Source organism: Natrix helvetica, assembly GCF_964273705.1.
Source record: "Natrix helvetica genome assembly, chromosome: 12".
Classification (NCBI taxonomy): domain Eukaryota; kingdom Metazoa; phylum Chordata; class Lepidosauria; order Squamata; family Natricidae; genus Natrix; species Natrix helvetica.
In genome coordinates this window covers 9,304,583-9,332,050 of record NC_138556.1, presented here as the reverse complement: position 1 = coordinate 9,332,050, position 27,468 = coordinate 9,304,583, and the positions used below count along the sequence as shown (strand labels likewise).

Here is a 27,468-nt window from a genome sequence, read left to right as displayed (position 1 = left end):
GAAAGGCCAAAGTATATTTGATGGGTAAACCCTAATTTTATTTCCATGTATGTTATGTTCCTGGTTTTTACGTTGTGTACTGTTGAAATGTATTCTAAAACGTACCTATTTTGTGACTCTGCTTTACTTAAATAAAAGACAATCTATGAATCAATGTCTGTAGTGTAAGGATAGAAAATTACAAAGAGATGGAGCCAAATACTATTGATGTAAGCTAGTTTTAGCTTCCTTTCCTTTCCTTTCCTTTCCTTTTCTCCTTTTCTCCTTTTCTCCTTTTCTCCTTCTCTCCTTTTTCCTTCCCTGCCCTTCTTTCATTTCTTTGTTCCTCTTCCTCTCCCCTCCTCTGAATTACTATTACACGTTCATGCGTGTCATCTGTAAACCAAGGTTTATGGCTAAAATATGTGTAGCAAATCCAGCCCTTTGTACTTCATCCAAATGAACCGATGGGTTGGAAAACCGTCGCGCTGAGTGACAGCGCGAAGCCTAGGCGCCTCTGAGATTTAATTAATTAAATAAATAGCCTGCAATAGCGCACAGAATAGCCAGGGCTAATTATTTTTTTATCATCCACGAGAGGCAAAGAGCCATTATTTCAAGTTGCTCTTCACTCTCCAGCCAACAGCCCCTCATCGGATCTCTTCCACCTTTTCTTCTCTGTTGGCACTCTCACTGAATTAGGGAGGGGGGGACGGACGGACGTGCTGTCTCTCAGCTCTGCTCTTTTCAGTTGAGATCTTTAATAAGAGGGTGAGTATTGCTTATTCTTTTCGCTGGCTGTCCTCTGCCGCCCTTGTTATTGTCTCCTCCTCCTGCATCTGAGCTGATTCCTGCTATTCTGGGGGAAGAGGTCTAACCAACCATACAGTAGAAGAGGTTCCCACTTCCCGAGAGCATGAAGCAGACTCCTTGTCCCGACAAAAACCCCTTTTATTAATTGACCGTGAATTCTGCTCACTCACTTCCAGCAAAGTCTTTTGAGGGAGGATTTACAGTCACAGACCTTATCTGGTTTGGAGAGCTGCCAGGCCGATATCTGCAAAATTTGGCAAGGAGTCTCGGAGAGTCACGAACCAATTAAGCAAAATAATTGTCTCCTGCAAACTCCACTCCCCTTTCGCTCCTCTTTTATTTCCCCTGGGAAGGGCCATTCATCGTCCACCTGTGGCCTTACTCCAGAGGTGGGTTGCATGCGCAGAAGCATCCGGGCGGGTGGGCGGAGCCTCCCGCCACCACCACTACCAGTTCGCCTGATCCGGGCTGAACTGGGAGCAACCCACCTCTGCCTTACTCCCAAGTCAAACCCTGTTCTTTAGTTGTTCTCTTTGTCTGGCAACTCTGCCCATGCGCACACTGGGAACAGGCTCCAGCTGTTCGTCTGCCTCATTGATGTCTGACTCTGAAGGCTGCTGATAACTGGCATATAGCTCTGGCCCCCTCTCTGCCTCCGACACAGAGCCCCGATCAGAGCCTTCCCTAGACTCCAGGACTGGCCCATGTTCCTCCCCAACCTCCACAGTGTCCGAATCTGCTGCCAGCTCCACTGGCCGCTGCTGGGCCACCATACCCACATACCTGCTCCCTGGCTAAGCCTCTTTTCCTGCCGTATATTATCTGCCTGGAGAATTGTTCTTTACCCTCTGGCAGTTTCTCAGACAGACTGTCTAGTTCTCTTCCGAATAACTTTTCCTTGGGCACCAGCTCTTTGTGTCTTAGTCATCTTTCTGTGTGTCTGCATTCTTTTTTTAGACCAAGTTCTTGAGAGAGCGGCCCTGTCAAATGGATTCCTTATTCTCGTTATTTAATGAGCTCCTTGATCCATGTGAATCAGACAGGTCATCCATTCAGCTCAAAACAATATCCTGCTGACCCAAGTCCCAATGCTTTCCATTGGTGCTGCTTCTTTTGGCCCGGAGTTGTCTTTGCTCTGCTTTTCCAGAAACCACCACTACTTTGCTATGTTTAGAATAGGATAACAGAGTTGGAAGGGACCTTGGAGGTCTTCTAGTCCAACCCCCTGCTTAGGCAGGAAACCGTACACCACTTCAGACAAATGGTTATCTAACATCTTAAAAACCTCCAGTGTTGGAGCATTCACAACTTCTGGAGGCAAGTTCTTCCACTGATTAATTGTTCTGACTATCAGGAAATTTCTCCTTAGTTCTAGGTTGCTTCTCTCCTTGATTAGTTTCCACCCATTGCTTCTTGTCCTACCTGCTGTGCGTGGCAACCTGGGCCGCATTTTTGCTGGCAGAGGCACTGCAGGCCGATCCTTTGCTGTTTCAGGGCAGCCCCGTGGGGCAGATCTAAGCACCATGTGGGCCAGATGTGGCCCGCGGATCTTGAGTTTGACACTCCTGTTCTAGGCTATTGGTGTAAGTTATTACATTGCAGGACTCTGTGCTGATTCTCTGCTCAAGCTGTTTAAATGCTAATACTTGTGTTTACAGCTCTTTGGTTACAACGTTCTTTGATCTGTTGACCCATATTTCTCCCTACAATCCTATTTGCCCCTTTTGACCCTGGGCAGGTATTCTCTGTCTTCCCCATCCCCATCTCCAGGCTTCCTGATGTCTGGGATATTGTCCTGTGGCTGTGGGATCAACTCTCTCCATATGACCTTTAAAAAGCGATTTTTTTTATTTGACTAGTATATTAGAATGGGGCCGGTTGTTGTACTCTCCTCTAATGAAGTTGGTAGTTTAGGTTAATATTTGCTTTATATTAATCATGAATATATGTGTGCTCTGCTGTTTCATGGGGTGTTCTTTTAAATGTTTATGACTGTTGTTTGATGTGTGTTATAAATACTAGCTGTATAAGGTTGGCTGTTAAAGTTATGAACTCATTTTATTATGCTGAATTGTATAAATATTGTGTTTCCTTCTGATTGGTACCATGCCCATATTATTATTATTATTATTATTATTATTATTATTATTATTATTATTATTATTATTATTATTATTATTATTATTATTATTATTATTATTATTATTAATAATAATAATAATAATATTACTATTATTATTAATATTATTACTATTATTAATATTAATATAAAAATAATAAAAATAAAAATAAAAATAATAACAGAAGATAAATAGCAAGAAAAAATCACGAAATACCAAGACTTGCAAATTGAAGTTGAGCGACTGTGGAAAAAGAAATCGTGTGTTGTCCCGATTGTAATTGGAGCCCTTGGAGCAATACCTAAAGGCTACCTCGCTATTTGGAAATTCTAAATTTATCGGACTTGAACATTTTAATTGTACAAAAAAACACCCTACTTAGAACATCTTATATCCTCCGACGTTACCTTAACAGTTCCTAGGTCCTTGGTTAGGACTCGAGCTGTTAGGCTACCAACCAGCCTCAAAGGCTGTGAATCTCACCAATGATTTTAATAATAATAATAATAATAATAATAATAATAATAATAATAATAATAATAATAATAATAATAATAATAATAATAATACCATCCCCAAAGGCTGTGAATCTCACCAAAGATTAACCAAATAAAATAATAATAATAATAATAATAATAATAATAATAATAATAATAATACCAGTAGCAGTGGTATTTGTGACACATTTTTAAATGTTCAGTAGACTGAGTTTCATGTTTAATGAATAAAATAGATAATAATAATTCAGAATAATTAGTATTATATGAATAATTAGTATTTATAATATTAATTAATAATAATAATTTGGTTCTGAGTTTCATGTTTAATGAATGAAGTATATAATAATACATTTTAAGAAGATATGGTTGATACCTAGGATTCTGGCAGCAACTCGTATCAACCATTAGAGCCAGTCAATTATATTTGTGATACATTTTTAATTGTTCAGTTGATTGAATTTCATGTTTAATGAATAAAAGTTTATAATAATAATAAAAAAATAAAAATAAAAATCATCATCATTTGTGCTCTAGTTATTTATTATTATTCATTTAAAAATATATAGTTAATGATATTTGTGAACATTTTGAATGTATAATAATATATAACTAGAGCACAAATGATGGTGATTTTTTCCCCCCTTTGAGTAATAATCGCTAAAACTCTACATTTAGACAGTTACTAAGAGACAGTGGAATATTTCCCAAATTGACCTGCTAAAAGAAGCCTTCAGACTCTTTCAAACACTTCTTTAGGGTCATATGATAATTGCCGGAATATTTAATATTCCTTTCATTGATGAACAGGAGTTCTTTTCGTACTACTGTGGATTGGATTAAAAAGATGCTAATTAGATCTAATTGTCTTTGAAGAAAGAGGGTTATGATGTGCTCTCTACCAGTTAAGTATTTCGTCCTTTGGGGATTTTTTTTTTTTTTGGCTAGTCTATCATTCCTTTTTTTGTTTTTTTGATTGAATGATACATCCTTATGTCTTTGCTACAGGGCATTCCAACCTTGTGGTGTATTATTAACACAGAAGCAAATAGGTACTACTGTATCTGCTTCTTCCCTGTGATTTGCATGAAGATTTTGAAGCAGAACAATAATTTACCGTGTTTCCCCCAAAATAAGACCGGGTCTTATATTAATTTTTGCTCCAAAAGATGCTTTAGGACTTATTTTTCCATTTAGGTCTTGTTTTCGGGGAAATACGGTACTGAATGCATCTATTCAGTTGATGATCTTAACTGGTGCTTGTTTTTGGGAGTAGGTCTTATATTACAAGCATCCTGAATAATCATGCTGGGCCGTTTTCTCCAGTTGAGTCTTATTTTGGGGGGAAACGGTATTCTGATTCTGCTTGGTCAATAAACCTATTCCAGTTGCTCATTCTTGTAGTGCTCTTAATTTTGGGAGTTTCCAAAACACCTTTTGAATTGCCAAGCTGGCCTTACTAGAATATCTTTTTTTAAAAATAGGACAGGACAAATATTATGAACAGTGAAAAGAGAAGTAAATCCTTGTATTCTTTCTTCTCGGCAGAGGTGGGATATTCTATTTTTTTTCTCCCCTCAAAGCGGTTTACAGAGTCAGCCTATTGCCCCCAACAATCTGGGTCCTCCTTTTACCCACCTTAGAAGGATGGAAGGCTGAGTCAACCTTGGTCAGAATCAAATTGCTGGCAGTTGGCAAAATTAGCCTGCAATACACTATTCTAACCACTCCACCCCTCTAATGGGTGCAAATTGGATGCAGATCACCTGGCTATGATTTTTTCCCCCCCTGGGGGCAGAGGGACAATTTGAAGATGTCCATTTTAGGAGCATGGTACCCCGCCCACAGCTTCTAATGGAGGACCCTAACCTTAACCCAGAAAACTGATTCTTTCAGAGCTTAGCTACACCAATTATCTATTCTGCAGTTTATAGCTACCGGAGAGAATTTTAAAAGTTCAAAACCAACGACAGAGAGCCATTTCACAATCAGTTGGTCATGCATGGAGGGGAGACTTCGTCTCCCTTTCCACCCTAACCCATCCCCACATAATTGCAGTGTGAAATAGAATGGCACAGAATTTAAGATGTCGATGCTAATGGACGTAGCGCTTGTCTGCAACTCTTTAAAGCAGCTGTGTCTTTTCCTGCTACAGGCTTCAGTTACAGGAAAAGATGCCTCTCATTTAAAGAGTTGCAATATCTCTGCCTCTAAATACTTTCTGCTCACTGAACCTCTGTACCAATGATGGCAAATCTTTTCGGCACTGAGTGACCAAACTGGAATGCGCGTGAATGTGCACGCATGTGCTGGAAACCTGAAGACCAGCTGGCTGGCACACGCATGCCTGTTTTTTGCCCGGTTTTTTGCCCATTTTTGGGGCCGTTTCTTGGGTTGGTTTTGGCCTGAAAACAGCTGAGAAGCAGCCCAGAAAATGGCCCGAAAAACAGCCCGGAAAATGGCTTGTTTTGGGGCCATTTTTCGGGCCATTTTCCAGCATTCTGGCACCTGTGAAGACCAGCATGTGCAACGTAAACCAGAGAGCAGCTGGCAACAGCATGCATGCTCACAGAGAGGGCTCTGCATGCCACCTCTGGCATGTGTGCCATATGTTCACCATCACAGCCCTATACCAAACTGGCTCTGATTCCGGGTCGTTTCCACTCCCTGAAAAAAACCCTTTTTCAGAAAAGTTTGTGCTTACACCAAAAGGTTCTTCTAATGCTGCACATGGAAATGCCCTTGGAATGTATACGTGAAGCCTGTTTTGTTGTCTTTTCCAGTAGAGTAGAGGGAGGGGTCACGCGAGGGTTTAACACAGCCTGGTTGGTCCGTTAGACTGAGAGAAAACTTCTTAACCTTCTGCCTCTCCTATTGGTTTCCAGTTTCCTCTCAGTCTTTTAATTCCAAGCACTGTGATTTTGGTTCTCTAGACAGGAAAATTGGCTAATTTCAACTAAATCAACTAGATAAGGTAAATTTGGACATAAATTTGATCAATTGGCTAGTCTAAATTTAAACTGGTGGCTGCGCCCAAATGGAAGGTCTCGTGCCTGTCCTGAGCGGCCAGGGAGAGCCCCGTGGGGCATTCTCTCTCCCTTCCCACGGGCGGGGTGCCCTGGACATATTCCCGGGTGTGCAGGTGTGCCGGGCAACCACTGCAGCCACAGGAGCCGGGAAACGCCGCCCGTAATGTTCAGATCGAGATTGGGCCGGATCCAAGCCGCAACACCGCCAAAGAGCGCCAAAAGTCTGCTCGGCTGCGCGCAGCCCTCCAAACGCGTGTTTTTCACGCCAGTCTCCCTTCCGGAGCCGTGCACGCTCTGCAAACGCAAAAAAAGTAGACAATACAGTTTCATGGGCACTGCATTAAGGGGGTCTTAAACTAGTCCCAGATGAAAGCCCTCCTCAGTCTTGCAAGCTGACCCCAAACGGTAAAAGTTCAAGTGCTCTTTGTCAACTTTTTCTTCCGTTGTACTTTTGAAAAGCTCAAATACGCTTTCAGTGAGGTGATTTGAACTTATCCAGCAGCAAAAATTGACCGAGCGCCCTGTCCCTTGGAAGGAAAAAAAAAAACACCATTTGTTAACTTTTCACAGCGCTGTCGGATTTCAAAGAAAGGCCAATGAGGTTCTGGGTGTGAAAATGAATGATTTCTGCAATAGAACAGGTGTTTAAATTATTGTTGAGCAAAGCGCTGTGCCATTAGTATTTACCTAAACACGCTGTCCAAAATTAGCATGGCAGCCTTCTGGACTTGGCTTTATTGTGATTTCATAATCAAGGAGTACCTTTCTAGTTTATTTTAGGAAGATTTTTAGGAAGATGGATCACCCCTTTGACTGTTCCCATTTAATGTGTTATTGTGTGAATATGCAAATGACAGTGGCAGAACCTTTACTTTTACTGACAAGGAATGCCACCTGGAATTCAAATGTCAGAGAAAATACTGTGTGGTTCTTTAGAATAAAGGGTTTTCGGGAGGGGAGAATGAAAAGATAAGTAAATTTCATGTCATCGAAATGAACTGATGCTTTTACAGCTGAGACTCTTTTTCCAATTTATTCATAAGCCTTATAGACATTTGCATTCCAAAGGCTCCCTGAAATTTGCCAGCGTAATTAGTCAATCAACTGCCCTTTTGCTCACGTTGAGCAGATCATCCTGTACAACCTGAATGTACAGTCTTGGATGGGTGTGCAATGAGCCCTTTTCAACGGTTCATGCAGCAGATTGAAGATGAGGCAAAACCAGCTTTTCGGCTGTCAACCTTGCCCCACTAAGAACAGGAAACATCGAGCAATTTCAATCAAACATGGTATACAGATGAGTTACTCTCTGGAGAAAAATACTGTGGGTGTAAGACATCCCTAACACTCCTTCAAGGGGAGCGTTCTGTTAAGATGCAGCCTGTTGTGCCTTTAAATGGCTTCTACTGTACTGCTGTAAAATGGCTTCTACTGTACTCCACAAGGGGACTCCCTCTGGTAAGGGGGAAAATCTAACAATAGAAATTACGTTTGGTCTGGACATTTTCCCCCCTATAAATAACTATCCGGGCAATCCCGGGTTATCGGCTAATGAGAAATAAAAATAGCAATAGCACTTAGAGTTATGTACCACTTCATTGTGCTTTATTATAACATTCTCTAAGCAGTTTACAGTGTCAGCATATTGTCCCTAACATTCTGAGTCCTCATTTTACCGATCCTGGAAGGATGGAAGGCTAAGTCCACCTTGAGCTGGTCAGGATCGAATTACTGGCATGTATTAGTCGTGGTGGTGCAGTGGCTAGAATGCAGTACTGCAGGCTACTTCTACTGACTGCCGGCTGCCTGCAGTTTGGCAGATCGAATCTCACCAGGCTCAAGGTTGACTCAGACTTCCATCCTTCTGAGGAGGGTAAAATGAGGAGCCAGATTGTTGGGGTCAATATGCTGACTCTGTAAACTGCTTAGCGAAGGCTGTAAAGCACTGTGAAGCTGTATATAAGTCTAAGTGCTATTGCTATTGCTACTGGCAGTAAAGAGAGTCAACCTGCAATACTGCATTCTAACTACTGCGCCACCACAGCTAGTAAACTGCTTGAAGGATTACAGAAGTCCTTTCTATGCCAAGCTTTATGTATTTGTCTGGGTATATGCAAAAAATAAAAATAAAATCTGAGCAGTTGCTTAGAAGGAAGAGCTGCCGAGCTGCCATTCCATTGCAATGCCTTCTGCATTGCAAATTCCAAAGAGGGGAGGACAGTGAGGTCCTGCAAATGGAGATACAGACTGCTTGCAAACTCATCATCGTGGAGCATTTTCAAGAAAACCTGAAGTTAAAAATTCAAAAACCCATCAGCTGAATCAGAAATAAACCCATTTGTCTCTGCCACGGAGCAACTCCCAGGCTTGCCATCTGTAAAGAGAGCTCCACTTTGGGAAAGACTAGGCTGGAGTGTGATTTCAGCTAATATTCCAAAGCATATTTGCCTGGCTAATTTTTATTCTCTTCTCACAACTTGTACATCTCTTGGCCTCTGTCATATCATTTAGACAGGATTATAAATAGCCTCGCAATCAGCATCCAATTAACCACATGAGGGTTTGTGCACATTTGGGGGGACATGATTGATTTCCAAAGGAAATAAATGCACTGAAATGTTGATAAAAACGCCATTCAAATGGAGGGGGAAAGCACCTTTCCTCTACAAATTGTGAGCATAGCACCCAGTGTGAATAGCACAGGTGGTATCTCTGTGGGTGCAGTAGGCAACTTTGCAGCCCTCCAGAGATTGATGTGACTCCCATCATTTCTCACTATTGCCCATGGTGCTGCTATGTGTGACCCATGGAAAGTAGCATCACTTAAAATCTGGAAAACCAGTATATGAATAATAGCATAAAATATTTTACATGAATAAATCCATGGTGGATTTATTGATGGAGGACCACAGAACTGGGAAAATTACTTTAAAAGCATGTCTGGAGATGGATCAAATGTATTACTGGTTGTAACAAAGATCAACTTTGGGGTCCCAGGTGCTCTCTGAGCTTGGTGGTTTTCCTCCAGATATTTCATTACCCAAATACTGTAGGTAACATATTTGATATCTTATCTTCTAACTTAATACAGCATAAAAACTTGGAACTGGGCTACACGAGTGGTGTGGTGATGGGCATGCACACATCTGCACAGCTTAAGTTGCGCCAGTTGAATTGTGCATATTATGCATGTGTTCACTGGCCCGCTGCTTGTGCGGCCTCGTTCCCATCTCTCTACATCCAAGCTGGGCCACCAAGCTGCAAAGTTTGGGCACTGCTGCCATAGAGCAGAGGTCTCCAACCTTGGCGACTTTAAGACTTGTGGACTTCAACTCCCAGAATTTCTCATCCAGCAAAGCTCTCTACATCCAAGCTGGGCCACCAAGCAGCAAAGTTGGGGCACTGCTGCCATAGGAGCAGGGGTCTCCAACCTTGGCAACTTTAAGACTTGTGGACTTCAACTCCCAGAATTCCTCATCCAGCAAAGCTCTCTACATCCAAGCTGGGCCACCAAGCTTCAAAGTTTGGGGACTGCTGCCATAGAGCAGGGGTCTCCAACCTTGGTGACTTTAAGACTTGTGAACTTCAACTGGGAGTTGAAGTCCACAAGTCTTAAAGTTGCCAAGGTTGGAGACTCCTATCATAGAGGGTTCCTGAAGTTGATTTGTCCATATACGGCAATTAGTACTGTGCCTTCAGCACCGCTGTGCTTTGTCCTTACCTAGCTTTGACCAAGCACATTTTGTCTCTCCACTTCTCACCAGCTTGATAGAAACTGCGTAGCAAAGGCATTCATCTGGACCAGCTCTCCTCACCCTTAGGGGGCTTCTGGGCACTCCAGCATCTTCAGCACTAGCAATACGGCTGGGGAATTTTGGAAGTTGCTGATTTTCATCTCCAGAAGGATCGCTTAAGGGACGGGATGATTGTTTTTAAATGTGCCCTACTTTATTAAGCCCCTCACCACCAAGAACCACCCTACATGAAAGCCAGGCTGTTGGAGGAAAAACAGCCCAAGCAAAGTTTTAAAAAAAAATCTTTAAGGTTCTGAGGCTGAAGATGTTTCATGATCTTCTGAACAATTACTCAGGAATCCGTTGAGCACACATTAAACATCTGATGGCGTTCCGAGCAGTTGGCTAAACATACAGCGTTTGAAAAGGTCATCCTTGTCATTCCCCCCCCCCCCCCTGTCCTCCTTAGGATTCCATTTTATTGCTATCAAAATGTGAGGCTAAGCTATATATATAAGACTCTCATTTTCTGAGATTCTATGTTCCTTTGGGGATTGTGTTTACCTTGGAGTTTAATCCCAGATTTCATGGTGGTTTTCTCGGATGCTGGAAAGGAGGGGGGGGGAGGTGGAACAAGCCACCAATTTCTTTTTCTCCCCTTGTGCGGTGGAGATCACATCATTTCCAAGTTTTATTGTAATCCTGGTAGGTTTATAACGGATAAACTGTATTTTGCCTCCTGTTTTCAATGTGCAGGAGATTTATAATTTATTTTGTTAGTGTGTGAACAGGAGTCTCCAGCTGCAGAGCAGCTGTTGTAGCAAAGCTGCACAGCAAGAGCTAGAAGTATTATTTTGACTTTGATCAAAAGGGACGGAAATTATTTGAACAGTTAGGGAAAATGGGTTTTTTTTCTTTTGTTTTTTTTCGTAGCATTGATTTGATTTGTCATTGTCGTTTGGTTTCAGGCAGGCTAATAACTCAAATGGTGCTTCTTGTTTCTGCAATGTGTTGAGCATTAGGAAATAAAACCTATATAACAGAAAGATATATATAACAGCATACTAAAAAGCAGAGACATCACCCTGCCAACAAAAGGGTGTATAGTCAAGGCTACCGTTTTCCCAGTTGCAATGTATGGCTGTGAAAGTTGGACCATAAGGAAGGCTGAGCGCCAAAGAATTGAGGCCTTTGAACTCTGGTGGCTGGAGAAGACTCCTGCGAGTCCCTTGGACTGCAAGGCAATCAAACCGGTCAGTCCTAGAGGAGATCAACCTTGACTGCTCTTTAGAAGGTCCTAAATCCTGAAGATGAAACTCCAATATTTTTGCCACCTAATGAGAAGGAAGGACTCCCTGGAGAAGACCCTCATGCTGGGAAAGATTGAGGGCAAAAGAAGAAGGGATGGCAGAGAATGAGGTGGCTGGATGGAGTCACCGAAGCAGTCGGTGTGAGCTTAAATGGACTCCAGAGGATGGTAGAGGACAGGAAGGCCTGGAGGAATGCTGTCCGTGGGGTCACAATGGGTTGGACACGACTTTGCAACTAACAACAGCAAAAGAGAAAGAAAGCCAGGTGATTAAGGCACCAGGCTAGAAACCAGGAGGCTGTGAATTCTAGTCCTACCGAAGGCATGAAACCAGTTGGGTGACTTTTGGGAAGTGTCTCTCTCAGCCCTAGGAAGAACTAGGCAAGGGCAAACCATTCCTGAAAATGTTTCCCAAAAAATTGCAGGGACACATGCAGGCAATGGTCAGAAGTCAACACTGCCTCAATACCAAAAAGAAGGGAAGTAAGAAAAAGGCAGAAGAAGGGAATGCAAAGCTTAGAAAAAATGATAGTAATGTTCATAGATAGGGACACGGTGGCTCAGTGGCTAAGATGTTGAGCTTGTCAATCAAAGGTCAGCAGTTCAGCGGTTCGAATCCATAATGCCGTGTAACGGAGTGAGCTCCTGTTACTTGTCTCAGCTTCTGCCAACCTAGCAGTTCGAAAGCACGTAAAAATGCAAGTAGAAAAATAGGGACCACCTTTGATGGGAAGGTAACAGCTTTCCGTGCACCTTCGGCATTCAGTCATGCCGGCCACATGACCACGGAGACGTCTTCGGGCAGCACTGGCTCTTCGGCTTTGAAACGGAGATGACACTGCCCCCTAGAGTTGGGAATGACTAGCACATATGTGCGAGGGGAATCTTTAACTTTACCTAATGTTCATAGGTTCACCCAAAGATGCTTTTTCCAATAGGCAACTGGACTTTATTTATTTTTTCTTTGAAAACCTTTCACTTCTTCTTATCCAAGAAGCTTCTTTAGAACCTCAGACGTGAAATGTTTTCAAAGGGAAAAAAAAACCAACCCAAGAAAGTCCAGTTGCCTTTTGGAAAAAGCACCTTTGAGTCCCCTATGGCCTGGATAATTGACGATCTCCATAGACATTTGCAGGTTCAAAATTGCTTTTCATGAGAACAACCTCGCTATTAGAAGATATTCTTTGGAGGGGCAGTTGGGCACTTGGTTTGTGCAACACACTGGATTTGAAGAGAAAAAAACGATACTTGGAAGCACAAACATTCATTCCTGTAGTACCTATTGGTAGTTTTTTTAATACCTGCTGCATCTTTTCCCAGTTGCGTGATCATGGGAAAAGATGTGTTTGGTTTTAAGGGGTTGTCATAACTGATACCATAAAGTTGCCCTGTTTGCTTCCTACCACCCAAAGGTCCTGGGATATTCTATAGCTGTTGTGGCCCACCAGCGACCAGTGGAGCTGGCAGCAGTTTCAGAGAGTGAGGAGGTTGGGGAAGAACATGGGCTGGTCCTGGAGTCTGGGGAAGGCTCTGATGAGGGCTCTGTGTCAGAGGCAGAGATGGAGCCAGGGCCTTCTGACAGTTATCAGCTGCCTTCAGAGTCAGACATCAGTGAGGCAGACGAACAGCTGGAGCCTGTTCCCAGTGTGTGCATGGGCAGAGTTGCCAGACAAAGGGAACAGCTAAAGAACAGGTGCCGACTTGGGAGTAAGGCCACAGGTGGACGATGAACGGCCCTTCCCAGAGGAAATGAAAGAGGAGAGAAAGGGGAGTGGAGTTTGCAGGAGACAATTAGTTCGCTTAATTGGTTTGTGACTCTTTGCCAAGTTTTGTAGATATCGGCCTGGCAGCTCTCCAAGCCAGATAAGGTCTGTGACTGTAAATCCTCCCTTGAAAGATTTTGTTGGATGTGAATGAGCAGAATTCACAGCAAATTAACAAAAGGTGTTTTTGTCGGGAAAAGGAGTTTGCTTCAGAATCTTGGGAAGCCTCGGTCAGAACAGTAGCATGGTTTCCCTTTTGAATCTAAAATGCTACACAATCCCCTTAAGACTCTGGTTTGTTACTTACTATCTTCTAGGTGACTTCCATTGAGGACTAAGTAGAAAAGCAGAGCTGTGAAGTGCAGAAAAAGAGTGGGATTCCTCATATAAGGAGGAGTTTTATGAGGACAAGAACCTTGTCTGGGATAGCCCCTTGTTTCTAGAATCCTTAAGAATCTCACCAGATATTTTTCTCTGTCTCATTTTAAAGACTAAGAGCTACTGCTGCTCTGGGGATTGCTTTTACTGATGAATGAGATTCACTTTGATCTTTTAATGTCCCCTCTTCGTTGTTATTCAATTACCTTAACCGAGAGCCATCGATGAGCCCGAAGTAAAAACGGAGCTGTCAAATACCCTGTTCTAAGGAAGCAGATCTTTATAAGAGAAAGCAAAAAGGGACAAACGCAACTATTTTATCGTTCTCTAGGTAAAGTGGATGCAGCAACAAGAGGTTAAAGCAAGAGTAAAAAGGCAAGCCCGTCGGAACCACCGTTTCGTTTCGTTCAATGACCCATCTTGGCCTGAAATGTGGTACATGGTAACTATACACTTTGTGTGTGTGTGTGCGCATGCGTGTGTGTAAAGAGCAGCTATTGCCATAGGAAGCTTAAGGGGCCCTAATCTTGGAGTGACGTCACAAGGAAGCCATTTTATTCTTTGAACTCAATTTTACTTTTACTTTATTTCATTTTGCTTTGTTTTATTGTGGTCTCCTTTATTTGCTTCTTATACACATACATTTCAATTGTCTTTATAGTGGGTTTATTGGCTCTTGTTGCATTTGAGCCTGTTTGAATGGGTTGTTTTAGTGTTGCAGTTAGTTTTATGGTCATCGACAACAAAATAATAATAGGTTCTCGGAAGGACTTGGTAGGTGGATAAAAATGCTAAATCCAGCCAAAACATCTAGTTGACTGGGCAAGCAATCATTCTAATGGTGTACGTGCCCACCAAGTACATACAGATGTGCAATAAAATTAATTGTTGGTTAAGAGAGGTTGAGATACCCTCTTTGGTATGATGACCTGCACGTTTTGCCTACAGTGATTTGAGCTTGCAGGTGAATCATCCTATCTTTGTGGGATGCTAGAAGTATCAGGCCAGAAGAAGCAAGTTTGACAAATGACAAAGTTTGTTCTCTATATTTATTCAGAGTTTTCATATAATAAAAGACAAATTAAAAAAGAAAAGAAAGAAAGAAAAAGAAGGAAAGAAAGAAGGAAGGAAGGAAAGAAAGAAAGAAAGAGAAAGAAGGAAAGAAGGAAGGAAAGAAAGAAAGAAAGAAAAAGAAAGAAGGAAAGAAAGAAGGAAGGAAGGAAAGAAAGAAAGAAAGAAGTAAGGAAGGAAGGAAGGAAAGAAAGAAAGAAAGAAAGAAAGAAGGAAGGAAGGAAGGAAGGAAGGAAGGAAGGTAGAAAAATAATGTTAAGAAATACATGAATGACTTCCCTCCTAGCCACTTTCATGAGGCCTGTCTCTGGTTTCTGAGTGGTATTAAGACATCTTTTGGGAATTGAATGGATGATCTTAAGAAATTTGAATTCTACAAATTCTTAACGATCCAAAATTGGATAAGGGGGTCCAGCTGGGCACCCTAAAAAAATTGTGCTATGGGCTTGGCTTCAAATAATTTGATATCTGCGTGTACACAGTGTAAACCAGAGGTGGTATTCAGAAGGTTCTGACCAGTTCTGGAAAACTGGTAGCGGAAATTTTGAGTAGTTCAGAGAACTGATAAATACCACCTCTGGCTGGCCCCACCCCCATCTATTATCTGCCCTCTGAGTCCCAGCTAATTGGGAGGAAATGGGGATTTTGCAGTAACCTTCTCCTGCCACGCCCACCAAGCTATGCCCACAGAATCGGTAGTAAAAATGTTTGAATCCTACCACTGGTGGTAATGTCATGTCTCAAGTACCATAGACCAGTGGTTCTCAACCTGTGGTCCACAGCCCACCGGGGGATCGTGATATCGTCACAGGGTGTCCACGAAGTCTTGATGCAGCCTGGTGCTTTAAATCTTGAGTTAAATCTTGAGTGGCCATGGTCCGTGGCCACAAAAGGTATTTGCAGGAGATCTGTGGTGAAGGAAAGATCGAGAACCACTTCCATATACAATATCAATCTGCCACAAATCTTTTTAAACTAATTAACGAGTCCCAATAGAGAGAGAGAGAGAGAGAAAGAGAGAGAGAGAGAGAGAGAGAGTGTGAGTTTAATTTTCTCTGGTTTCTACCCACCCGTAAACAGCAAAAGAACTTGGAGAAGCAACATACGCAGGCAGACTGATACAAGAGCAGACATTCATTCTGGGTTGGTGGTTGTTGTTTTTTTGAGTCCCACGCTATGCAGGACATTCGCTGGTGTGAAAACCACCTTGGAAATGGTCAGGGTGTTTCCAATAGTCTTAAAATAACAGCAAAAACAGGTTCTCAGTGATTTGCTTGGCGGATTTAGCCGAAGCTCAGCTGCTGTACTTTGGAGCAGGCTGCCACTCCTGGACACTCTTCAAGAGAAGTTTCACATCTAATACTTTACAGTGGCTGATCTTGCCAGGTGCCAGAAAAAAGGACAATACCTCCGGTTAAGTTGTTTCGGTCTGGTTTGGGTTGCAGCTACGGCCTCCAGTTAAAATCCAGAAAAAGGACCTGGGTCTGAAGCCCAAAAGTTCAATCTTGGAAATCAAATGCACCGTGTGTTCGTTCAGCTACCAATGTCTGAACCCAGCCAATATCTGAACTAATGCAGTAATTCTTTCATCACCAAGAGAATGGCTATATCATATTTAAAGAGTATTCATGTAACACACCAAAGGATCAATTAAGAAGGTTTAACTTCTACAGGTAGTCCTCGACCTTATGACCACAAAGGAGTCCAAAATCGATGTGGCTAAGTGCGCATTTTGCTCAGTGAGTCTCGCCCCATTTTACTACCTTTCTTGTCACATTTGTTAAGTGAATACACTGCAGTTGTTAACTTTGTCACAGGGTGGTTAAGGGAACATGGCTTCCCCATTGACGTAAATCAGTGTGAATTTATGATCGTCATAAATGTGAGTCAGCTGTCAAGCATCGGAATGGTCCTAAGTGTGAAAAATAGCTGTGAGTCATTCTTTTCAGTGCCGTTGTAAGTTTGAACGGTCACTAAGGGAGCTGTTGTAAGATGAGGACTTCTTGCACTGAACTTCTCCATTCCACGTTCACCAAGTCCTTGCTTAACACTGGATGACCATTGGAAGTAATGACAGATCCCCCCCCAAAAGGTGGTGCTATTCAGCCAGTTCTATCTGGTTCGGGCGAACCGGTAGTGGTGGCAGCGGGGGGCTCCGCCCACCCACCTGGATGTCATCACGTCCTATTTTTGATGCTCTGCGCATGTGTGTGCACTCACATTTGTGAACCAATAGCGAAGGTAAGTTGATTTCACCCCTGCTCAAAGGTAGTTAAGGACTCCGTTCCAGAGTTCCAATGGGTACACGCATAAACACCAGGCAGCCACATGACCATATTTTAGGCACTTGACAACTGGCTCACTTTTATGGCTGGGTGCAGCATTTCCCAGTCATGTGACTGTGATTTACAAGGTTCCCCGCCCTTTTCAGCCAGTTTCTGTCCTAAACTGCCTGTAGGAATGAATGGACTCTCTTTGTGACTGCAGCATTTGTTTTCCAACCACCACTCCCGCTGAACAGTGGCCATAAAAAAAGCTCATAAAATCAGATCAGTCACGTGAAGTCCTTGATTTACAACTGTCATGGCCAATGATGGAAATTCCAGGCTCCATTATAGTCATAAGTCAAGGATCACTGTATAGAAGCCAACCAGGTTGGCTATTGAAGGTTATTTCCCCATTCCCAATGTGATATACTGCAGTTTTTGGAGTGTAAGATGAACCTTCCACTTGGCCATTTTTGCAAAACAGAGTTTTTTTGCCTTCCCCCAGCCCTGCTGAATCCTGCAGAGTGCTCCTGGGAGCCGGGGAGGACAAAAACTTTTTTTCTTACTTACCTCTTTGAAATCTTGGTGCGTCTTATACACACACAAGTCCAAAAAATACAGTAGTTTTTATCACAGGTCAAGTGCAAAGATAGATGTGGGACATAGAAATCTCTCCAAGAAATGGGAAGAGAGAGTCGCAGCAGAACCAACACAATTGCTTCTACTGCCTGGGGCAGTGGCTTCCTTTATCTCATCCAAATGACCCTACCATTTTCCAATTCAGAGTAGCTACCGTCTTTCTGATTTGAATGTGAAAGGTACGGGAAGGAAAGCAACAGCTCACTCACTACTCTCTTTGTTTTCAGCATTGCGAAGACAACAACAGCGAATGCAGGTCCGAAATGAATGTTCTGGGAGCTTGGCAAAGAGGATACACCGGCAAAGGTGTCGTAGTGACTATCCTTGATGATGGCATAGAGAGGAGTCACCCCGATCTTGTACAGAACTATGTAAGTAAAGATGGGAGCGTCTTGGCACACATCTTTTGTTGTCTACTTGTACAAAGAGTAGAATAAACAGAGTTGGAAGGGACCTTGGAGGTCTTGTAGTCCAACCCCCTGATTAGGCAAGAAATCCTATAGCATTTCAGACAAATGGTTATCCAATGTCTGCTTAAAAACTTGCAGCATTGGAGCATTTACAACTTGTGGAGGAAAGTGTTCCACTGGTTAAATGCTGTGTCAGGAATCTAGGTTGCTTCTCTCCTTGATTAGTTTCCCCCTATTGCTTCTTGTCCTGCCCTCAGGACAATTCTCCCTGCTTTGGAGAATAGCTTGACTCCCTCTTCTTTGTGGCAGCCCCTGAGATACTGGAACACTGCTATCATGTCTCCCCTACTTCTTCTTTTCATAAGACTAGACATACCCAATTCCAGCAACCATTCTTTATGTGTTTCAGCTTCCAGTCCCCTAATCATCTTTGTTGCTCTTCTCTGCACTCTTTCTAGAGTCTCCACATCTTTTTTACATCGTGGCGACCAAAACTGAATGCACTATTCCAAGTGTAGCCTTACCAAGGCCTTATAAAGTGGTATTAACACTTCACGTGATCTTGATTCTATGATGCCAGCTGACTTTGCATGATCTCAGCAGAAAAAAAAATCAAGGCAGTAATTCTGGTAGTGAATGAAGATAAATATACGTACTCTTTGGATAGTGTCACAGGATCCAATCTTGAGTCATTAACTGGGACCAAAAGTTTATTCTACCAAGCTGTTGGGCTCATACTGCATCCCATCATCATCATCAGGGATTTTCTCTGCCTCCAGAATATTCTGGTAGTCTCCATGAGAGTGGGAGAAATGGAACAGGCTCTCACCCAGGACCCTGCAAAGGTTTCTTCTGTCACCTAGTCTGCAACTAGATTCCCATAACGGGGCGTTAGAACAATTGCTTTAGGAGTACCTAAGTTTGCAGTTTTACTCTCTTGTCTTTTGTCCATCTTTCTTTTTTCTTGAATGTTGTGTAGAGCAGGGGTATCCAACTCAAGGCCCGGGGGCCAGATCCGGCCCGTGGGGTGCCTAGACCTGGCTCACAGGGCCCCCCTGGAAACAACAAAGGAACGGCCCGCAGTGCCTCTGCAATAGCAATAGCACTTAGACTTATACACCACTTTACAGTGCTTTACAGCCCTCTCTAAGCGGTTTACAGAGTCAGCCTCCCAACAATCTGGGTCCTCCTTTTACCCATCTTGGAAGGATGGAAGGCTGAGTCAACCTTGAGCCTGGTGAGATGCGAACTGCCAAATTGCAGTCAGCCAGCAGTCAGCAGGAACAGCCTGCAGTACTGCACTCTAACTACTGTGCCACCTTCCCGAGCTCCATTTTCCCTGGCAGAGGATTTCAGGAGGCCGTCACAGCCAAAAATGGTGCTCAGGAGCCCATTTTCGTTGTCAGGCCGTTCAGACCACCAGAGGCATCACCACCCTCGACACGAGCTGGCCACGCCCACCATGCTCACACCCACCATGCCCTCCCGCCTGAGGTCAAACACAAGCCTGATGCGGCCCTCAAAGGAAATTGAGTTTGACATCCCCGGTGTAGAGGGAGGCAATTTTTGGATGCAAAGCAATCCAAAGTGCCTTGGATCTGATAGGAGCTCTGCTTTCTGTACATTCTTGTTTGAGTTAAGGGGATGCAACAGAACAGCTATATAGCACACAGCCGCTGGTTACCTCTGTAATGCATCTGAAACAAGTATTTTCCTGAGCTTGGACAGCTGCAAGTCTGGGAAATGGTGCCATTATTTCAAGGAACTGATGACCGGCTGAGAGAGAAGGTCCCCGCCATTTAGGCTGCTTTCGTTTCCAGGACTACACACATCTCTTGTGTGGTTCTTCTAGCTTGGATATTCAAGAGCGGTGAACTTCTCTGAGAGCTTCTTTCAGCTCAAGAATTCAGTTTTCTTTTTTTTTTTGCAAACGGCTTTGAACCAGTAAATAAGCAAAGAATGACTCGTCCTGTTGGATGCAGCAAAGCTTATTTTTAAGTAATCTAGTGTAGCTAGTCTGAACAAATCTTGATGCAGAGATGGGAATCCTGTAAAAACCTTCTGAGGTCTTTGGAAGAAGAACATGGGTATAAGCAGAGTGACAACGAGCTTTTACAGAATAACTGAGTTGGAAGGAAGCTTGGAGGTCTTCTAGTCCACCTCTGTCAAGTTCACTCTGTCAAGGACCTTGGAGTACTCATAGCAAACAATTTAAGTGCTAGAGCTCACTGTAACGGCATCACCCAAAAGGCATTATGAATTGTTAACTGAATCTTACGAAGCTTCTCCTCCAGTAATATTGTATTGCTAACTAGGGCATACAAAACCTTTGCTGGACCAATTCTTGAATACAGCTCATCTGTCCGGAATCCACACTGTATATTGGACATTAGTACAATTGAGAGAGTCCAGAAGTATTTCATGAGAAGAGTACTACACTCCTCTGCTCACAATAGAATACCCTATACCACCAGGGGCTTGGAAAACCTTGAACTACGCCGTCTATTGTTTTACTTAAGTGTAGTACACAAAATTATCCGCTACCATGTCCTACCCGTCAATGACTTCTTCAGCTTCAACCGCATTAATACAAGAGCACACAACAGATACAAACTCAATGTAAACCGCTCCAAACTTGATTACAGAAAATATGATTTCAGCAACAGAGTGGTCAATGCCTGGAATGCTCTACCTGACTCTGTTGTTACAGCTTCAAAGCCCCACAACTTCAACCTTAGACTGGCTACTGTTGACCGCACCCCATTCCTAAGAGGTCTGCAAGGGTGTGTGCATAAGTACACCATCATGCCTACCGTCCCCATTGATTCGTACCCATTTCATTCATGCTCATGTCTTATACCTATTCCTTTGTAAATGATTGACAAATCGAATAAGTAAAAATAAATTAAAAGCTCCCAGCTTAAGCAGGAGATCATTCCAGACAAATGACTGTTCAATCTCTTAAAAAACTCCAGTGGTGGGGTACCCACAACTTCTGAAGGCAAGCCATTCCATTAGTGAATTGTTCTCGCTGTTAGGCAGTTTCTCCTCCGTTCTAGGTTAGATCTCGTTTGATCTCCACCCATTGCTCCTTGTGTCTTGTTTCTGATGTACTTTTTGGCTGTGTTTTAGGTTATTTCTTTTTCCTCCCTTAGGACCCCCATGCAAGCTATGATGTCAACGGAAATGATGAAGATCCAACTCCGCGCTATGATCCAAGCAATGAGAATAAGTGTGTTCCATTTTTTATTTTATTTTTTGCTCTCTCTCCTACCACTCCCCATTAAGAATGGAACTGGGCTGCCTTTCACTTTATGCCTCTGTTTTTGTAGTTAGCTAGTGAAGCATTGGTTGGGACGCGGTGGATCAGTGGCTAAGATGCTGAGATCGTTGATCAGAAAGGTCGGTAATGCAGCAGTTTGAATCCCTAGCGCCGTGCAATGGAGTGAGCTCCCATTACTTGTCGCAGCTGCTGCCAACCTAGCAGTTCGAAAGCATGTAAAAATGCAAGTAGAAAAATAGGGACCGTCTTTGTTGGGAAGGTAACAGCGTTCCTTGCACCTTCGGCGTTTAGTCATGCCAGCCACATGACCACGGAGATGTCTTCGGACAGCGCTGGCTCTTTGGCTTTGAAACGGAGATGACGTCCCCTAGAGTCAGGAATGATGATGCCCCCTAGAGTCAGGAATGACTAGCACATATCTGCGCTGGGAACCTTTACCTTTACATAGTGAAACAGGTGCCTATCAGCCTGAAAAATAGCTGGCTACTATGCCCCTAAATAACCCGCATTCAAAAGCCTCATTCAAAGGGAGAGTTTTACGCGTAAAAGGAAAATTCCAAATTTGGCTATAGGGTGAGTGGGTGGGAGAATGCAAAGCAGATAATCTTAAATCTGTTTTGCATGGCGCAGCCATGGGGCCCCATGTGGCTTGCCAAGCTGAAAGTTTTAGCTAATGTAAGATTTTTACAAGAACCTGGGGGAAAAAAATGGAGAAGGGCCAGTCAATCAGTTTCAGGTTGCTTTAATACTATATATTTTAAGCAAGGCTCATTAGCTTTGAACAGCTGTGAATTGAGCAAGAGATTTCTTTCTTCTCACGGATTGCAGCTCTTGTATGTTGAACTTTTCCATTAAAGTTCTCATACTCCGTTACCAGGTGATAACCTTATTCTTAGGTTTGGGTCTACGCTAATTAGGGAATCCGTTTCAGATACAACCTAGCATTACAAAATGCTAGTTGTGCTGTCTAGAGGCACAATACTTACCAAAGAAGGAAGATCACAATTTAGCCCTTAAGGGGCTTGGAGCGGGGCAGGGGTGAAATGCTCTGTAGTCTGTTACTCGTTCGCTTCGCAGGCACACCCACGCCAAACGCACACTTTGCGTGCATTCGCACTGCAGGTGCTAAGAAGCCTTTTCTGAGTTTGCAAAAGTAAGTAGAACAGCGAGGGGGGGGACAACAGCTGTGCCGCACGATTCGGACTTGTTAGAAAGCAGGATTTCCTGCTTTCTAACTAATATAAATTGTGCGGCAAAACTGATTGTCGCACAGCTGATGGGCAGAACTTTTTAAAAACTTCTTTTTACCATTTTTTTTTTTTACTACCAGTAGCATTTCACCCCTGACTTGCTGTCTGAAAGTAGATACAAGACAGAAAGACAGTGGAAGGAACAGAAGCAATGGGGCATACAGGGAGTCTTCATTTAGTGACCACTTGCAAACTTCCCAGACTTTCAAATAGGAATGCACATGAAGGCATAGCGTTTTGGGCATCCGTGGGCACATTTAGAATGTGAATCGGGTTCTGGGAATGGGCTTGCCCATACGTGAAAATGAACTGCTCTCTGGGCCATAACCATCTTACAAAATACATATTTAGCAAAATGTCTATGGTGATTCTCAATCATCCAGGTCTTGGCTGTCCCGAAGGTGCTTTTTCAAGAGGCAACTGGACTTTGTTTTTCCGTGAAGACGTTTCACTCTTCATCCAAGAAGTTTCTTTGGTTCTGACTGAATGATGGAAGATGGAAGGATTGATACTCCTTGCAGTCATCTTGTCATTGGCACTCTTTCTGAGAGTTGTTGAGGCCACTTGGAGTTCTCTCTCTCTCTCCCTCTCTCTCTCTCTCTCTCTCTCTCTCCCTCCCTCCCTCCCTCCCTCCCTCCCTCTCTCTCTCTCTCTCTCTCAACAGAGAGGAAGGGATACAACGTCACCTGTCTCCTGTTGACAGCACAGTCCTTTCAGCAGTTCCAAGAAGATCCCACATCCATTTGCACGATTCAGGTGTCCCCTGAGGGCACAGGGGCACCTCAAAGTGGCCTCAATGACTCTCAGACAGAATGCTAAAGGCTAGATGATTGCAAGGAATATAAATCCTTCCATCCTTTGCCATTCGGTCAGAACTGAAGAAGCTTCTTGGATGAGAAGGGAAACGTCTTCAAAGAAAACCAAGTCCAGTTGCCATTTGAAAAAGCACCTTTGGGACTACCTGTTTAGCAGCTCAGTCTCTGCTACTCTCCCGCAAGACGATACAATGGTGTGTGGAAGAGACCTTAGGAGAATTGGCAGAGAGGTGCTGCCCACGTGGGAATGGTTAGATAAGAGAGGGCATGGCCCTCAGCTGCATAATGGGTAGAGCAAGAAGCTCAGATAGGACCTTGCTTAGTTTCTTGGACTATAAATTGTCTTTCTGACGAATGGAATATAAACTCTGCCCATCCTCTTTATCAAGAAAGTGTACAGGGGTCATTCAAATGTGATTTGCTTTGCAACTTGCTATCTCACTATTTATTTATTTAAAAAAAGTTAAACATATTAAAAAGTTTAGTGGAGCAGGAAACCTGGCAGGTACCAAGGGCACTTAGCTGCTCCTGGGTGCCTGCATTCAATCCTTCTCTCTCTCTCTCTCTCTCTCTCTCTCTCTCTCTCTCTCTCCCTCCCTCCCTCCCTCCCTCCCTCCCTCCCTCCCCCCCCTCTCTCTCTCTCTCTGCTTAGCATTTCTATTTCTTAAAAGCAATTCTGGAGGCAAATCAGCCATTGGAACAATAGTTTTCAGTCAGGGCATCCAGCCAAACTATAGTTGAACCTCATTAACCATAGTTTGGCATGCAATCAGAAATAAGATGCTACAGTTGCTTAATAAAGTGTAGCGCGGCAATTCCCTAGGCTGGATTGGGATGGGATGGTGTTAGTTTGTGTTGAATTCTGCAGCTGTTTGGCTGCCCTGCAAATATATTCCTTCAGACTTGCTACGGGACTCAGCTTGCTACGAACGCTCTCTTCCTAAGATCAGCCTTTCTCTCTTTCTAATGATAGTAATCCTCTGAGCACTTCATTAATTGAGGGGATTAATTGTCAAAAAACTTAGACGCACTTTTGAAACTTTTCCGAACACAGGCTGCCATGGAGGCGTTCCACTTTAATGACTGCCAGAAGGCAGAAACGTACCTCAGTAATTCCCTGGACGTGCTTGTCCTTGATTTGCATAGAGTGCCTTTGCTCATCCGAAATTTACTTTACCTCTGTCTAGCATTGTTTATCATACCTGCGGTGGTAATGAAAAGTAGCTCTGAATCAGACTCCAGGGTTGCTGTATTTAGCTAGCACCCACAAACCAAACATTGTAGCACGGCACACCGCGAGAGCCTCAATGTAGATGAGCAGGCTGAGCTGGAGGGCGAGGTTAAATATGTCATCAATTTGGAATCATTGCGCGGCCACAAGAGACCCCGAATGACTCAGAAATATCGGAACACGCAACATTCAGACCAATTCGCATCTCATAAAAAGGTATTTGAAGACCTGTGACAGACGAGCACAACTCAAAACGCACCGATGATGTCACCTTGAATGGTGACAAAACATTGGCAACCCAATTGACAAGTTCGGAGCACGAACCAACAACCTAACAAGAGACCCAAATCTGCCCCCCACACACACCATTGATAAGGGTCAATGGTGAATTCCACTCACCCTTATCTAGTGCCCATTTGACTTGACCCTTTAGTAGACCAGATTTTTGTGTATATGTAGAGACGTGATGGCTCAGTGGTTAAGACGCTGAGCTTGTCGATCAGAAAGGTTGGCAGTTCAGCGGTTGGAATCCCTAGCGCCATGTAACGGAGTGAGCTCCCAACTTTTGCCAACCTAGCAGTTCGAAAGCACACAAAAATGCAAGTAGAAAAATAGGAACCACCTTTTCTATTTCTGTTCCGTGGGCCTTTGCCATTTAGTCATGCCAGCCACATGACCACAGAGCATGTATTCAGACAGCGCTGGCTCTTCAGCTTTGAAATGGAGAGGAGCACTGCCCCCTAGAGTTGGGAACGGCTAGCACATATGTGCGAGGGGAACCTTTACCTTTATTTTTTTCGCTGAAAAGAAAGTTCCTTAAATGTTTTGAAATCAACTCCAGTTCCTGGTTTCTTTAGCTTGACACCCAATGTGTCTCTTTGTGTTCTATGAACCAAACTGATTAAGTTAGTTTGGTAAACCGCAGCAAAGTTATTTTACCAACAGAGCAATTAAAAACTAGTTTCTCTCCGGAGTCTTGATTGTCTGCCTTGATTGGACTACCTAAAAAGTCAGGATCATAGGCTGCACATATCCCAAACTAAATACACGATTCTTTGCACCTAAGAAAGGTAAACATTGAAAGATCCAGGCTACCTTCCATGCCATCTTCTATAGGCATGGAATTGAATTTTCCATTAGATATTTAGGAGGATTTCAAGGGTGAAGGATTAAAGTCTGAAGCTAAATGTGTCTTAGATGGATTATTAAAATCAATAATAATGCCAAGTGAATGATGAGCCCATTAAGACAAATTCAGGATTCTTTTTAAGAGTGGAGGGGGGGGGGATGGACATTTGCAGCCTTAATATGCCTTGAATGAACATGACCCCAATGCCTCTGAGATGAAATAACAGGCTGTTTCTTCTCCTGCATTCTCCACCCCAAATAAAGTTTGCCGGGAAGAACAGGAGAAAAACTACTCTGATGGGCAGGTGTTAGTCAATTCTTTTGTACATTCTCCCGTTCTCTCTTTCTGTCCCAGCTGTGCTTTTTTTCAACTGGACTTTCTGGTTTTTCTTTGACGACATTTCGCTTCTCATCCAAGAAGCTTCTTCAGCTCATTCTTCTTCAGAGCTGAAGAAGCTTCTTAGGTGAGAAGCGAAATGCCTTCAAAGAAAAACCAGAAAGCCCAGTTACCTCTTGGAAAAGCACCTTTGCTTTTGCACCGTGGCCGGGATGACTGAGAATCTTCATAGACAAATTAATTAATTAATTCATTCATTCATTCATTCATTCATTCTCTCTTCCTCCCTCCCTCTCTCCCTCCCTCCCTCCCTTCCTCTCTCTCCCTCCCTCTCTCTGTGTCTCCCTCCCTCTCCCCCTCCCTCCCCCCTCTCTGTGTCTCCCTCTCTCCCCCTCCCTCCCTCTCTCCCTCCACTTCCAACGCGTATAAGGTTTCTACTGAATTCTAAAATCTGCCTGTGAATTCTCTTCCTAGGCATGGCACCCGCTGTGCTGGCGAAGTGGCAGCATCCGCAAACAATTCCATCTGCATTGTGGGCATTGCATACAATGCGAGAATTGGAGGTGAGAAAGAGGGTTCTTGCAATGTTTATTTATTACTTATTAATTAAATTTATTTCCTGCCCATCTTGTTTCAAAGTGAATCTGCTGAACTTGAGAGGTACATACATACATACATATATATATATATATATATATATATATATATATATATATATATATATATATATATATATATATATATATATATATATATATATATATATATATATATATATATATATATATATATATATATATATATATATATATATATATATATATATATATATATATATATATATATATATATATATATATATATATATATATATATATATATATATATATATATATATATATATATATATATATATATATATATATATATATATATATATATATATATATATATGCCAGCCGTTGTTCTTTGTAGAAGTCTGTTTTATGAAAGCAGTTGAAAATGTTACTGTTTTAAGGATTCCCATTACTGTACTATATATTTGTCTCACCAGCTACCTCTTTGACCCTAAGTCTTATCATTTGGGGGTTCCACAAAGAATGGGATGGGATGGGATAAGATGGAGTAGGATAGGATAGAATAGAATAGAATTCTTTATTGGCCAAGTGTGATTGGGCACACAAGAAATTTGTCTTTGACGCATATGCTTTCATTGTACATAAAGAAAAATAAAATACATTCATAAAGAATCTTAAGATACAACACTTAGTGATAGTCATGGGTTACTAATAAGCAATCAAATCATACTAGGAAATAACAGAACGATATAAATCGTAAAGATGCAAGCAACATGGTTGCTGTCATAAGTGGGAGAAGATAGCTAATAGGAAGGATGATAATAATAATAATAATAA

At 42.7% G+C, this 27,468-nt stretch overlaps 1 protein-coding gene across 1 annotated transcript in view; it reads left to right on the top strand.

Moving 5' to 3' along the window:
• Nucleotides 1–27,468, top strand: part of PCSK6 (proprotein convertase subtilisin/kexin type 6) — a 116,218-nt gene that overhangs the window by 23,419 nt on the left and 65,331 nt on the right. Inside the window, exons 3-6 of the mRNA XM_081964814.1 lie at nt 13,954–14,064; nt 17,827–17,970; nt 21,165–21,241; nt 26,528–26,616. Of these exons, the coding sequence (XP_081820940.1) occupies nt 13,954–14,064; nt 17,827–17,970; nt 21,165–21,241; nt 26,528–26,616 (421 nt within the window). The remainder of the gene's footprint in view (nt 1–13,953; nt 14,065–17,826; nt 17,971–21,164; nt 21,242–26,527; nt 26,617–27,468) is intronic.